This window comes from Mastacembelus armatus, chromosome 3 (assembly GCF_900324485.2).
Source record: "Mastacembelus armatus chromosome 3, fMasArm1.2, whole genome shotgun sequence".
In the NCBI taxonomy this organism is placed as follows: Eukaryota; Metazoa; Chordata; class Actinopteri; order Synbranchiformes; family Mastacembelidae; genus Mastacembelus; species Mastacembelus armatus.
The window spans coordinates 7,363,053-7,378,449 of record NC_046635.1 but is presented as its reverse complement, the minus strand read 5'-3'; the positions used below and the strand labels follow the sequence as shown (position 1 = coordinate 7,378,449).

The window sequence follows — 15,397 nt, the reverse complement described above, 5'->3', positions numbered from 1 at the left end:
CACAGTCAAGTGTACAACTATACACTTTTTATATATATGCAAGCATCTGAAGTCCAGTTTTAGTATTAAAGGAAAAGTTGGACATTTTGAAAAATACGCTTATTTGCTTTCTTGCTGAGAGAATGTAACGTGCTGTAAAACACTGATACCACTGATAACAGTTTTTACACCTCAGGTTTGTTTAAATAATTAACGTGTTTAACTACTGAACTTTAGAGACGCTGATTTTCATTTTTTTATCTGTTTCCAGTATTTATGCTAAGCTGTGCTAAACATGTTGGCTTTATCTTCATATTTGAGTCATATCATTCAAATAAGCATATTTCCAAAACCATTTCCTTTAATGAATACACATTTAATAATTTGGTCATAATCACACTACATACAGTAGCTACAAATCTGTGTCTCTTGTCAGTCCAAGTTTTTTACTTTCCAACATGCCCTAACAAACAAAAGACATCGGAGGGCTCAACAGGCGTACGGTGGAGGTTTTTCAAAGGGACTGTAGGCGGATCCATAAAGGACAGGGGCATTGGGAGTGAGCATGTAGCCTCCTGGTTCCTGGGTGCCCCCTTGAGCCTGGGGCTGGGTGGGCGTCTGAGAGGGCGGGTGGTTCTCGTCAGATGGGCACGAGGTGGAGGCAGGGCCTCCGTCGGGGATCAGCTGGGGTGTAGCAGGTGCCTGGTAGTTGTTGTTATGCTAAGAGAGAGGATACCAGATAGGGAGTAGTAGGTTGTGATAGTACGTGGGACTAGAGCCAAGGATACCTACAATTATTTCTGACATTTTTATGTGAGGTGTGAAGACCACAGCACCTCACTGTTTATAGTGCCCATTCAGAAAACACCAGTCAGCTGTTGGAAAATCAGCACCACAGAAAATAAATATTTAATTCGAAACCTGAGCAGTAGAAGCATTTACAGTCCTGCTAAGCAACTTTGTGAAACCGCATGTAGGCACAGTGCTGCTTTGAGATAAAATACCAGCTGTTTTAAAGGTTAAAAGATTAGTTATTTAGTATGCACACAATCAGAAAATAGTAAAATATGAACATAATCATTTCTTAAAAGACTGAGGTGATGTTTTCTAAAGCTTTGCATTTGCCCATGATCTGTTTTTCAATTTCACACTGCCATCTATATAATACTGAATATAGCGTTTTATCTTTCAGTAGACCTGTAATAGTACAGCTGAGGATATACAGTTTTACTCCAGTTTTGCAGGTATTCACCTCAGTAGTGCCATGTGGCAGCAGTGCAAATGAATAGTTTTCTTTCAGCTGAAGTGCTTTGACGTTGCAGTGAAACAGCTGTGTTAATGCAGGAGAGAGATGCTCATCTGGTTACCAAATTAAAACTGGAATGAAAGACAGGCCTTTTAACAGCAGAAAATAATCAATAACATTAATGATAGCTCTGTTATGTTGATGTGCCCCAGTAAGTTGTGAAGAGTGAGCCAGCAGGCACAAATCCATGAACTGAAGCAGCTAAATGGAATTTAGCCACCATTAATTTTAAACCAGTGCTTTTCCTAGTGTGTAATTGACATTTTATTGGCTTTTTCTTGTTTTGTTCTTGCCCCTTACCTGCATGGGTATTGGATAGTTGGGGTAGGCAGGCAAAGTTTGTCCTGAAGGACAGAAGCCAGCGTAAGTGAGCATGTGCTGAGTGGGGTTGTACAGGATGTGAGGTGGCGGCGCTGGACTGGGAGCCATCTGAGGAGTCGGCTTCTGCTGCAGGAAACAGCAAAAAAGTTTGGGATAAAACAGTAAATCATTAAATGAAACTGCAAAGCAAATGTAAACGTTGCACAGTATCAATAAAGTCAGGACCACACCAGATGAAATATTTTCCTCTTTGAAACTTATTACCAGATCCCAGAGAAATTGCATTTTTGAGTTTTTAGTGAAGCAGTGAGACAACACAGTGGGACATACATAAATCAGGGTTTCAGTCAAGTCAATAAAACATTAAAAATGCTGTTAATTCAGTACTGAATTGATGTTGATCAGACTCAGGCAGGAAGTTCCAGTGAAAGATGTTGTAAGTCAATAAAATAATGTACTGTAATGAAACACATGCTGGATACCAGGATTTTGTGGTGTACACACAGGCAAGAAACAGATGTTAGGGATTTTATGTTCTTCAGTTGCTATATGAGGCCTGGGGGCAAGACTTTTTTTTTTTTTTCCTGCTCACCATATCCTTGTACGCTCCGAGGATGGCAGCAGCTATGATGCCCAGGAACAAGCCGATCACATTGAGCACCACTGAGGCCCACAGCAGACGGTACAGATGGATCACGTCCCAGCAGCTGCTGACCCCGGTGAACTCATAGTACTGTCTGTGATACTCTGTGCTGGAGAGGTCAGGCTTTTAATTATTAAGTCACAGAAAGACCTTTTCCTTTTTCTGTCATAGCAGGAGAATTTTAATTATTACAATTATTGTTGTAGTTTTCTTCTATGACGTCTGCTGAGAAAAGCCTTCTGTATGGAAACCACTTTTGACTACAGGTCACATGATTTCAAATCTTCCAGATTAGGGACAAAACAAGGAACCCTGCACAATTTCTGTCAGTTGTTATGTAAAACAGTGATGTACAGTTTGCTGTTCTGCCTCTATTACTTATTAATCCATCCAGGCTGTGAATAACTGAGTATTAATGTAGCTGCAAACAGGGAAGGACTTTCTGGACAGCTCATTCTCTTTGTTGGTTCAAGAGCTTATGGAAAACCTGAGATTTGAGCACTGGCTTTGGTACAGGAACTTTCTTGAATGCAAGAAAGCATTATAAGCCAAATCATTTTGAGTTGATTTTCCTGTAAATGCTATTTTTGGAAGCCAGCTCAGAAATGTAGAATGCTGTTTTTCCACTAGCCCCTGATCTACTGTATTATCACACAATTATAAGATTGTAACTGACAAAATAAACATGCTTACTATGATGGGAACAGAGATTTTGAGATTTTACACGAATAAAAAACTCTTTATAAGTTCTCATCAAATACCAGTGACTAAACTTTATGCATGTTTTTATAAAACAGTGCAATCTGTATCTCTGATGTATTAGCATACATAGGAACACTTGAAAGATGATCTTTAAATTTACTTCTAAACTTGTCTGGAAGTAGGAATAAGTGACTTGATAAATGTACCCACCTCTCACAGTTGTACAGATAGCAGCAATAGCAGGTATTGCTCCTCAGTCTCAGCTTGCATGGTTTGCTGAATGGACACGTCATCTGCAGGGTCAGAGCACTGATGAGTTAAACAGGCACTGGACGAACAGTTTGGACAAAGAAATACATGACCTGTAGGTAACTGTCCACATGTAATTTATATAACTTTTATTTGCTTATAATTTAGTTAGATGAAAAGTTTTTAAAAAAAATAGCAGCAATTTATTTTAGTATATCATTGCAGTATCATTATTTGACCACTAGATGTCAACATACAGTTTGAATTAAACACCAAAAGGCTGCCTGAACAGAATAAAATCCTGCATTGTCCTAAAATACATTTAAAGAATCATTTACTGTATTAAATTACTGAGACATAAACATAAATTACTGTGCAGGAGGAGGAAGTCTAAAACTACATTACACAATGTTGCATTATGTATTTGAATTATTATTCCAATTTTTAAAGCTATATTTGCTCCCTGAGAAATGACAGGCAACACATGATGTGTGTATGCAGTATATTTTATGTATGACAGTCACCTCAGTGTAGTAGCTATCATAGGCATAGCCTGATCCACTGGTGTAATATGCACATGTGTCCTCCTGCAAGGGTCTTGTGTCCTGTGTGAGAGTTAGATCAGAAGGTGAGAAAATAGTTATTAAATTCATAAGCCACAGTTTTATAGAAACAGGCAAACTGACAGGGGATTGCGACCACTGATGTATGTTTAACACACTAGTCATGTTTTGAAGTGCATCCATAACAATTTTAGCCTTTACACTCTTTGCTTTGTTTGTTCCTGTAAAATGACATGTGTATCAGTTCGAATCCTTTATCCTCCAGGTTCTCTGTCGCTGCAGCGGTGACAGTTTACTGCGGCTGCTTTAGAAAACGTCTACTGCACCGGCCTACAGAACCTACAGCATTAAAACCTCTAGGGATTCTACATTATGTGAAAGGTAATAAAATCATTTTCATTGTCGAAAGCTTGAAGGTGCAATAAATATCATTTTTATTGACCCGTGAGCACAAAACAAATATATCTGCAGAGGTTTGATAGCACTGTTGATCAATATCAGTGAGTCAGTGCCAGGTGCTGAGAGGTCCAGCTTTTTAAATGCTCTCTGGTCCATGGTCATTAAGACATTCATTAAAATTCAAATAGGCTGATGTGACAAACTGAGGAGTTCGTGTCTGGGTATCCAAGCATCTAAGACAGCAAGGAAGCAACAATGTCCTTTTTGACCTCTCTGCATCTTCTTCGTCTTTAGTTTTCAGGTAAACAAATTCAAATATTTGCACAAATTTAATTTCACCTGATAATATATTGAGAACTGACTTAAAATAACTACAATGATAATTCCTAGTCGTTAAATTAAACATTAAAGATCATCCATATTTGGCCCAGTTACATCTGTATTTATGTTTTATAATGAAATTATTTTAAACAGTGTTTCAGATACAAATGAAACCAGAGGTATGTTTGTTTTCTACTCCAGTGTACCTGTTATAAGTAGCTGCAGTGTTGGACAAACATGCTGACTAGTAGTAATACAGTATGTGCTGCTTTTCCCCCCCTTTTGAATTTTTAATTACCCAGTAAGAACACAATTCTAAACACCCTATTTCTTAAACTTTTGCTTTGTTAGCCAGTGCTGTACTCAGCGTTTTACCTGATTCATGCAACAGACCTACACTATAAACGGCAGTGTACATTAGTACTGTAAAGATGTTTCCTCAAAAATGAATTGTCAAATAAATTATGGATTGAAAGGTTCTATGCATCTTTGGGTGTTGCATATTTACTGTGTTTTTGTTTGTATCGCAATGCAACTTAGGGTAATGTGGGTAATGTGGACATGTTTAATCAGCCCTGTTATGTTGAATTGTTTCCCTTGGTAAGCCAGCAGCTCTCTGCAGGTTGGACACTGAGATGAGTTGGCCTGATTTACCTGCTGACTCTGTCTGATTGCATCTGTGAAGTTCCAGCCTTCTCCTGTATTTCTGTAAGAAAATATCCTGCCTGTTGGCCTTAGCATTAAATTTATAGTAGTGGTAGTGTGAATGTGTGTCAGGGTTTGTTCTGACAAAAACAGGTGGATTACTTTAAATTTCTTTCTTTTCATTGCAGGGATGTGAATATATGTGATGCTTACAATGAACTCTGAAGCTATGATCCCATCCACAATGGCACAGAAGAAAGATGCGATGACTCCGATGCTGATGAAGATGATCGCTGCCACTAGCTTAAAGAGAGGTAGGACAAAGATGAGGAAAATGTAGAGGTAGAGAAAAAGATGGTACCATCAGACATGATGTTGAAACAAAAAGAAAAGCTCCGGTAAGTATCTTCAGATTAAGCAGTAAAAAAATGTAGGAGATTATCATCTTGTGCTTTGGGTTATTTGAACTATATGACTTGCAAACACAATCCTGATATTTCTAAATAAATAAATAATAAATAAATGTGTCTAAATGTTGACGCAAACATCAACATACTTAAAAATTCTGCTTTATCGAGTAATCAACAATAAATATTGTTTAGAGAGGCCCAGGGTAAACATAAAGACAAAGGCCAGGCTGCTATAGATTTGCTGTAGTTTTACTTTTTTTTTTTTATCACTTATTGTCAAATATACATTTATTTCTTATTATATGAATCAAAAGTCAAAATTAAACCACAGTCTTGGCATACACATCCGTTTATGTAAGCTCAGGCTCTGATGGTGTGTGTCCTGATTGGTCATCTGCAGCGTCTGGGCTGCAGGACAATAAAGGAAATGTACGGCTTCTTGCTCTGCCAATGCAGAGGTGCTTGGTGGGTAATTTATGGGGAAAGAGACAACGTACAGGACAGAGGGACGGCCCTTTGTGCCAGCAAGGTCAATCTAATTCTCCCAATCTGATAGATACACACACATACACACACACACATACACACACACATAGGACATGCACAGAACAAATCCACATCTCACACACCATTCTGTAAATACGCCCAAGAATCTGATCACTGATCAATAAACTCTAATAATTACTCTTCAAACGATCTGAACAATGTGACACACACACACACATACCTCTTATATAAAGCTTCTACAGTTAGACACAGTAATTTTCTAATGTTACACACACACAGTCCAACAGAGCCAGCTGGCTGATCACAGATGTATGATCATAAACTTTATCACTGAGCATCGTTTACTGTCTGTTCAGTCGCTCCTCCAGGACCAAACCTCCTGTTCTGAAACAGGAAATTAAACACACACTTTTTCCTTCAGCTAATAAATGTATCTAAAATAACAAGTGGGATCCAGCAGTTTGTCACAAAAATTAAGAACAAATAGTAAAAAGGCAGCTTAGATCGAGTGTACAAACTGCTCCTGCATTGACGGGAGTGACTTGATTCATGAGAGACTTTTCCATTCATTGGTTTTTGTTGCCATTTAAAATCTTGTACTGAGACTAAGTATAGATTCTTTAATCAGTGAGAAGTCATTAATTCTCCAACTTTACTTCTGTTCAGTTGACAGCAGTTCTTGTTTGTGACACTAAAAAAAAGTCTTGGTTTTTTTATAGACTTGTGTTTAGATTTTGACTAGAACAAAGAATGAGAATTTAATATTTGAAGTCAATAAGCTTTAATATTTGAAGTCAATAAGCTTTGTGTACCACTTGTTTCATAGTGGCAGGTGCGGAGAAACCTACTCCCAGTAAATTGAGTGTAGACGGCATATGATGATGCAGCAGGTACGATGTTAAACCTTCATCAGGCACTGGAGATACTGTCGTAACCTTTCATTTTATTTGTGCTACTTTAAATCATTGCTGCAGGCAGTCCAGCACATTTTAAATTTGTTTTCAGCCAATTCAAGCCTTTTGACATATGTGTTATATATGGTCCCTGATCTTGCAGTATGATAACTACTTGTAGGGCTACAGAATTATTAAGCTTTTTATGGCTATGACTTTGTGGTCTGGTTTAATACAGCAAATGCTCAGTGACTGCAGATGCAGATGTTTATTTACATTAGCCCAGTTTTTCTGTGACCAAAAGAGATCCACCTCCCAGTGACTCCAGTGCAGTTAATAAATGTAGTTTCATTGTTAAAAAAAAAAAACAGACAGATTATATTTGGCATCACAAAACTATTTAATAGCATATAAATGTAATTTCACAGGGCAGGGTTGAATCAGTAATGTGTATATTAACTTTGTGCTAATTCTGGCATTATCCATCAAATGACAATATTTAGATACAAATAATAATAAGTAAAACTAGAAAATACACACAGATCTCCTCACTAATTTGCAATCAGTCTGTTGATACATAGTAAAATGGGTATTTTTGGCAGCCCTCAGGTGACCCTCAGGTGGCCCTCAATGACCCTCAGGTATCTGGGGCCTCAGGGCAGTTCTTGGCTTTGCTCACTGTGTAATCTTGTCTTGGGTTTTGGCGTACACCCATGACAAAAGTTGTTTAGCTCTAACAGGTGGACAAAAGATAAAAAAGTGCGAATACACATACTTATTTAATATAGAGATGTAAATATTTAATATTCAAAGTGATTTATTTGGAAATCAGTTTCATTCAGGCCATTTAAAGTTAAACTGGTTGATAACTGAGTGTTATCTGAAATGTCTCACTGTACAGGTGAAAATAATACAATGCGTGGTGAAAGAGATATTAAATACTGTAATTTTAAAATGAATTTTCCTCAACAAAGTGAAATAAGACCCAGGCTGAGAAATTAAGCCTTTTCTGGGTGGGTTTTATCTGCCACTGGTCCAGACTCTCTGCTTCATTAGCGGTTTAAATGACTTTGCTTTTATGGGCTGCAAGTGGGAGATGAGGCCAGCAGCAGAGACAATAGAGCCTGACAAGTGCATTACTTCACATTACCTTAGCACCAGCTGCCAGCACATAAAACATGTCAGCACACACCCTGTCGCCCAAAAAACCCCAAACCCACAAACCTCCCCTGATATGACTGAGGCAGAAAGATCAAATACCGTAAAACATTAAAGACACACAGACAAATACTATTCTCAGGAGTCGAGTTCAGTGTGATATGTTAAAAACACAACAGTAGCCGGAAAAGTACTAAACAATACTTATTTTATAATTCGACAGTACTACATTTAAGGAAAAACATATTGTACTTTTTGTGCCCCTCCAGTAATGTGTGTAACGTGGCTAATTTTGCTTGTGACTCAGTTGTCTTAGGTTTCAAATGTCTGATAGCATTTCCACCAAAGACCCAAAGTCCAAAAAGTCAGTCAACAGGACACGTCTGCACAGAAATACACTCAGTGACATTTTTAAGCTGAGTTTTATATTTACACATCAATTAGTGGGAAAGTCATGTTTTTGTCCACCTGATGAATGTAAGTCCAAGTGTAGAACATATAATGTATCTCTAATTTTTTGAACTTTTATTAAAAAATGGCTACCGCCATAAACTGAATCATGACTGAAGCAATGTTACCAAAATACTGTAGTAAAAAGGAGGCAGAATACTTAAACAGAGAGCTGGAACTCACTATAAAGCACCGTAAAGCTGCTGGGTAGCAGCAGATTCAGATGATAATCCCCGGAAGGCTCATCACTAAGACTGACCTCTTTCACACTGTCACCCGTTTTCACTTTCTAACGTGATGCATTATTGCCATTTTAAGTAAAAGATCCAAAAGCCTCTTTCACCACAAAATAAAAGAGAAGACAAAGAAACACATGATGAAAGTTTTAGAGAAGAAAATGCATCACTGATAAAGAGACAAAGAGGAATTTTATAGCTCCAGTAAAGATACCTATCAGGTTATGTAACTAAAGTCGCTGACTGCTGCAAGGTCTTCCTCTCCTGCTCACAGGTCCAGTGACCAATCATGACCACAACTGGACACACTGGTAATAAGAACTGATGGTCCTACGGCCTGTTGGGTAAAGTACGGCCTTTTAAAGTTCGCTGTTCTGCTCTCCGAGCTGCAAGGTGACCAAAAGGACAACAGCCTGTGACATACAGGCACTAACTGCAGAAGAGGCTGCTGGAGCAAAGAACATGAGCTACATGAAGCATTTAGTCATAAAGAAATTTCACAGTATATCAGGGCAGTGAAGCCTGTTATAGAAACTGAGGGGTTTTTTTCTCTCTCTCTTTTTTGCTTTTCATGCTCCAGGATCACTTTAAGCATTTTGGAGGACAAGATAAGACAAAATGAAGAGTTTCAATGTTGGGTCATTAAGTTTTATCCAAGAAATGTCAATGGGGCACAAATGTGTATTTTACATATAAGTCTCTCAATCATAAAAAGGGCTCTCTGCAATATTAGTGATAGGAGCACAGTGTCTTAAAACACTAACATCTAGAGATATAAAACTAAGCCACGAGACACAACTAGACAGCGGTTTAATATGGATCTGTGGTGGCCACCACATTTTCTACCATACATTTTTTTGTGTTTGAAAAACTGTTTATTAGAGCTCATTATATACAGACAGTTGAGTTTCCTGTTCTTTCAATAAAAATGCATTATCTGTCTTTAGTACCAAAACCTAACTGCAGTTTTAACCATGCACCACAAACTACAGACTGGCGGTGACGTCGTTTGTTACGTTTATTTAAGGTAAGTGAACTACAAAAAAAATCTTATCCCTCCAAAAATGTTGCACAACCTTTAGCTAAACTGTACCCAGATAGATGCACTATGAACTGTACTAACCCTTGCTTAAAGTTCTTCATCTTTGTATTAGGTTTTCTCCACTCAGACAAATAGGGAAGTTCTCTGTCTGGCAGATGTTTACAGTTCAAAGCACATCAGACCATCATATCATCGGCTGCTTTGCGAGGTCAGAGAGGCTTCTAAGGTCCCTGAAAGCTGGAAGTAAGAAAACTGTGGATCCAGGAAGAATGAAAGCTTTTCACAGCTCTCAGGTGTCTGTTGGCATTGTGGTGCAGTTAGTTGTACTTTAATGAGTGGTCTTGCTCTGTCAGCCAGCTCTCATGTTACAGCAGGAGCCTCAGACACAGGAGGGAAGAAGACACCTGTGTGAGAGCGAACATTGTGCCACATGTGTCTCATGAGATACACTGTAGGGCAGCACCAGTGTGGCAGCAATCACACCATTAAAGTTTAAAGCACAGAGCTGGGAGCGATGCCGGAGAGGCAGGGAGTGAATGTCTTTCTTTATCTTTGCTCTGTGTTCACACATTTGCAGCCAAAACTGAAATACCAGCACAAAATACTGAACTTCTGAAATATAAAACTGGTCTTGTCCATGTTAAATTATGCTTTATATGGACATGTCAGCTGCACACACACGGACACACACAGAAAGAGAGAGGGAGAGGAATTGTATCTGTGTGAACAGGTATCTGTATAGACTGAATTAGTACACAGTTGTGTAACATAAGACAAAGTGATCTGACCAGGCGCACGACACCCTGCACGCCACATGAAAAATTTACAACACACACTCATGTCAGAGAGACAGAGAGCGAGGACATGTTGGCTGTATATCTCTATCCTCTATCGAGTGTCCCTAAAATGTCGATCAAGTAATATTAGAAAAGAAATAAACATTTCTGAGCGTTGCTCACCTTCCATACCCAAGTCCAATTTCAATACCACAATTTAAAAATACTCATATTCATGTCCTGCATGCAAATTCCTAGGTAGGTAAAAGTACAGAAGTAGTACCAGTAAAGTATATGTGAGATTGCTTATTATTTAAAATGATCTATTATAGATGGTTTAATTATCTTTAATTTATAAAGTTATGAGCCTTTAGGATGAGGACTAACCAAAGTGCTTGGTGTATGCAATGCAGTAAGGTGGGCTGGGGTTGCAGGAAGGCTATAAAGGGTCCAAATGTAACAGAGCAGGACAGAAACCCCAATTTTAACCTGCACTTATTAAACTGGGCTACATTTAGGTTGTCAAAAGGAGGAATTCAGTATTTTCTCCCAACAAAATGTTTTCTTAGATTTCAGTTTTGATGTCTCATCTGGTCAGAGTGGTGGTGTATTTACTTGGATTCATGGTCTCAGTATTTCTACCACTGACCCTTTAAAGCTTCAATGTGTAATATTTAGAGCGATCTATTAGCAGTTTTTATGGTTTTATGGTTTTCATGACTATGTTGTCATTAGTGTGTCACCATCAGAAAAAAACAACTAATGCATCAGAATAAGGGGTTTAAATCTACACAGGGAGCAGGTCTCCTTTCATGTTGCGCTGTCCCACAGCTGGGCTTCATAAACTGTCAGTGTCACACTCATGATACTACTTAAATGACATAGAAGAGTTATTATTATTTTGGAGGTCAACTCAGCAGTGTGGAGCTTTCAGTTAGCACATGAAGAAAATTTGTGAAGGCTTTATAAACAATAATCTTCTCAGTCAGGTCTTTGACCAACCTTTGTCTCTACTCTGAAGTCATTGACATTGTTTGAAGCTGCTGTTTCATGTGAGTGATGAACTTTGATGATATTATACTTTCCATGTGACACTGAAAAAAATGAGCCCTGTCAGCGACTGACCAAAACTAATGTCACTGAAATCCAGAGCCAATCACATTCACATGTCGCAGCCGCAAATCCAGTGATGTACATTGGCCTGGGCTCAAAGATCATAAACACATTACGGCCCCATCAAGTAATTAGGTTTGCTTCTTGCTCATAACGGAGCGATTTCCAGTAAAACACTTTAGTGAATTTACAAAGCCTGTAACGTGATCCTCTAATTTATGGTGTATATGTGTCCCACGTTCCAGGAACAAAGCTTCATTTTTAGAAGATGAATTGTATGACATTCCAAAAGCTGACAGGAGTCACCTTGAGAGAGGACAAACTGGAGGCCATAGTGTGAATGTGACGCTGCACAATTCAAGCTGTAGTAAATTAAAAATGGGGGTCAACAATCCTGCATTTTTTTAAAAATAATTTTCAAATGCTTTAATGGCCATGTGGGTGCTGCAGAATAAGCCTCTATCAGAAGACTTACGGTACATGTTATCACCTTTAAAAAGTAGATATGACCTACTTGTTGCAAAAAGTTAATGTAAATGTCCAACAGTAAAATCGGAGCAACATGATTGCAGCGAGTCGCTAACTTAGTCCACTGTTTAGTGCTGGGTAGGCGGTCTATGGTGAGTTGTTTTAGAGATTTTTTTTTTTTTTTTTTTTTTTTGCTGAAAACTGCTGTCGGCCATGACTAGAAACAAAGTTGGAGTTAATGACATCTCTGCTTTTTCATTTTCTTTTCATATCTTCTCGTGGTGTGCTTTAAATCATATAATCACAGTGCACTTTTTCTGCTATGGTTTAGGCACCTGACTGGAGAATGGAGCCTAATTACTGTAAATCTCAATGGTCTCAATGAAATGAAGGACAGCACACACACCTCTGTTTCATTTGTCAACATATTTGGCTATTGGTTGGCTTATCCATCTATATTTACCTGTGAGTCTGCAATGATCTAGGCAGGTCTACCCCGCTTGTCCTTTAAAAGCATATATTCCTCTTTGCCTACAGCTGCTAATTAATGAAATACCAGGCAGCCATGCAACAATAAGACATTTCTTCAAGTCTGATTTACAAATAAATACATCTTCACTGTGGAAGGTAGTAGAGTATGAGTATAAAATAAAATAAATAAAATATAAGAAATATAATTAAATGAAACATAAAATATCCAGTGTTCAAATGCTTTCCATCTCTGCAGATGACTGAAGGAGACACCTTTTTGCTACAGGAACACGCATAAATATAGACAGATAAGCCATCATCATAATATAATTTTAAATGTTACAACAATGATGTGATAGTGAGAGGAACAGACTCACCATAGGTCTGCGGTTTTCTAACAGATGGATGCCAACAATTCCCAGAAATGCTCCAAAACTGAGCTGTGGGAGACAGAAACACACACACACACACACACACACACACACGCACCATGTCACAATTATAGAGTGTTTGAGGATTTAATAACAGTGAATTTCAGGCATCAGAACAAATAAATGTAAGGATTGTGTCACTCACGATGATGCCGGGGTAATATCCAGCGACGGGCACATTGTCGGTGCGAGTTGCAGAGAGCAGACCCACTGTCAGCACGAGCAGCGCCAGAGCCAGCAAAGACACAGTCACCCACAGAGCTGTTCTCCTCCGACGCAGGTACTGAGCTGGGGGCATATGAGAGGAAGACATGGGGTGAGAGGGGGACTTCACTAACTCCCCTTGTCCTGACCGCTCAGAATTACAAGCCAACCTGGACCTAACTCAGACCACAAAATCCAAAATTAAATCTCCTTTGTGTGAAAGACAACACGCACATATTACAATTATTTTATTACAGTCCTCTTACATTTGGCTTTGCATTTTTATCCTCAAAGATGAGCAGTGATGGAATACATTCAAAACATCAGTGTAAAAATATATCCTAATTGCCCCTCTGCTTGAATGTATGTTCCAAATCAACAGATGAGCTGTGTGAGAAGTATTTCAAGCATTTCTAACAATTTTTTTTTTTTCCCTGTCATCTAAAAGAAGAAAGCTGTCTGAGAATTATCCATATATCCCTGAATTCACGCCACCAATTTTAACAAATGTATACACACAGAAACATCTCGCTTTCAATACATTTAAACACAAATCTAACTAGAAAACAATGAGAAGTCACCTTTACAAAGGGTTTATTAACATTTAGAATTTACTTTTGCTGATGGCTTAGTAGAAATACTAACTGTACACCTGTTGACTTATTAATGTTTACCAGCATCTAATTACACTGTTTGTCTTTATTCAAACTACAGGATGGAAAATTCTAAGATGGAATAAAAATAACTATAGTTAACATTTCACACTGTGTTGTTCTTTCTACATTTGTACTTTTTTGTTTTTTGCAAGCAGATGAATAGGTCAACAGAGAGTTAATGATAAACTAAATGAGCCAGAATTTGTAAATGGTACTAAATTGTTAATAGGGAGCTGTTGGTGTCCTGATGAATTAAACTCTGAAAGCATATTAATGTCATTATTCAGGAGGATTTCCACAACCTGGCAACCCTAAATTGTTCTTATTAATGAATTATAACTGATCTATAAAGCATTGGTATAGGTAATAATTGTAACTGTTAATGAATACATTGACAACAGCTTACAAACCATTTACATAGTGAATTGTGAATCTGAATCAAAAAACAGATTGAAATGAAAGGATGTTATTAATGTTAAACCTTCTGTGGCTTTAAGCTTGTGCAGAAACTCGACAGGAGATCTCAGGATGAAAGTTGACAGAACTGTACCTGCTGGATCCAGGGTTTCTGTCGATGCTTGCTGACTTGTCTGCTGGCTTTCAGACTGCTGCATTTCCACTCAGTCAGGACCAAGTCACTGGAAAATCAAGAACGAGCTCAGACAACGTTTGATTGAGGTTATTTTATATCCCTGTTGATTCAAAACAGAGTCCTCATCCTCCTCGAAGAGTGGCCACAATAAGATTTCCCTTTTCCTAAAATCCAATCATTTTTTTCATAAATAAGGATGCTGAGGTTCATATGAAACTGACTCTGAGCTCAGATGGGTTCAACTTTTGAAAGAGACAGACAGAGAGAGAGGGAGAGAGAGAAAGAAAGAGAGCGAGAGAGAGAGAGGCAGAGGGAGAGAGAGAGAGAGAGGCAGAGGGAGCGAGAGAGAGAGAGAGAGAGCGAGAGAGAGAGGGTGAGAGAAAAAGAGAGACAGAAAGAGAGAGAGATGGACCAATCAGCTCCTGCTCTCATCTCAGTGATAAATTCTGAAATAATTTATCTTAAATAACTTTAGCACAGCTTAGATTGTTGGCTTATAATTTAAACACACACACTGTGTGGCTAATAAAACAGTAGGTCTACTGATTTTTGGCTGTTTTAATATTTGCATCCCTGACTGGTCATGATGCAGCAGTGTTGATATGGAGGAAACATTATCTACCTGAGTTTACAGCGCCCCCCAGTGGACAATAATTGGTTAACACTGTTGCCCCACAAGAAGGGTGTGAATCCCATTGCCCCCGAGGCCTTTCTGTGTGGAATTTGCATTTTCTCTGGTGAATCGAAATTGCTTGCAGACATGAGGTTGTTTTTTTTTTTCTTTGAGTCTTCCCTACAACTGACTGGTGACCTGTCCACTGTGTACCCACCTCTTACCCAGTGTCAGCTGGGATTAGCTCAA

General features: G+C 38.5%; 1 protein-coding gene across 1 annotated transcript; it reads right to left on the bottom strand.

The window, feature by feature from the left end:
* Positions 1-468: 468 nt before the first annotated feature.
* tmem255b (transmembrane protein 255B) lies at positions 469-14,557 on the bottom strand. The gene is made up of 9 exons (XM_026320313.1): positions 14,494-14,557; positions 13,229-13,371; positions 13,030-13,092; positions 5,342-5,431; positions 3,725-3,805; positions 3,162-3,244; positions 2,199-2,358; positions 1,586-1,732; positions 469-699 (listed from the first exon to the last, which is right to left on the bottom strand). Exons 1-9 carry the CDS (start codon positions 14,555-14,557, stop codon positions 469-471), a joined length of 1,062 nt encoding a protein of 353 aa, XP_026176098.1.
* Positions 14,558-15,397: the final 840 nt, after the last annotated feature.

Bases quoted from the DNA above. Each gene is read 5' to 3' on its own strand.
- tmem255b (XM_026320313.1), bottom strand. From the start codon at position 14,557: ATGCAGCAGTCTGAAAGCCAGCAGACAAGTCAGCAAGCATCGACAGAA. The intron at 2,359-3,161 runs GTGGGTACATTT...TGACCTCTCCAG, and splicing joins TATCTGTACAACTGTGAGAG to CACAGAGTATCACAGACAGT. The intron at 1,733-2,198 runs GTGAGCAGGAAA...TGTTTCCTGCAG, and splicing joins TCGGAGCGTACAAGGATATG to CAGAAGCCGACTCCTCAGAT.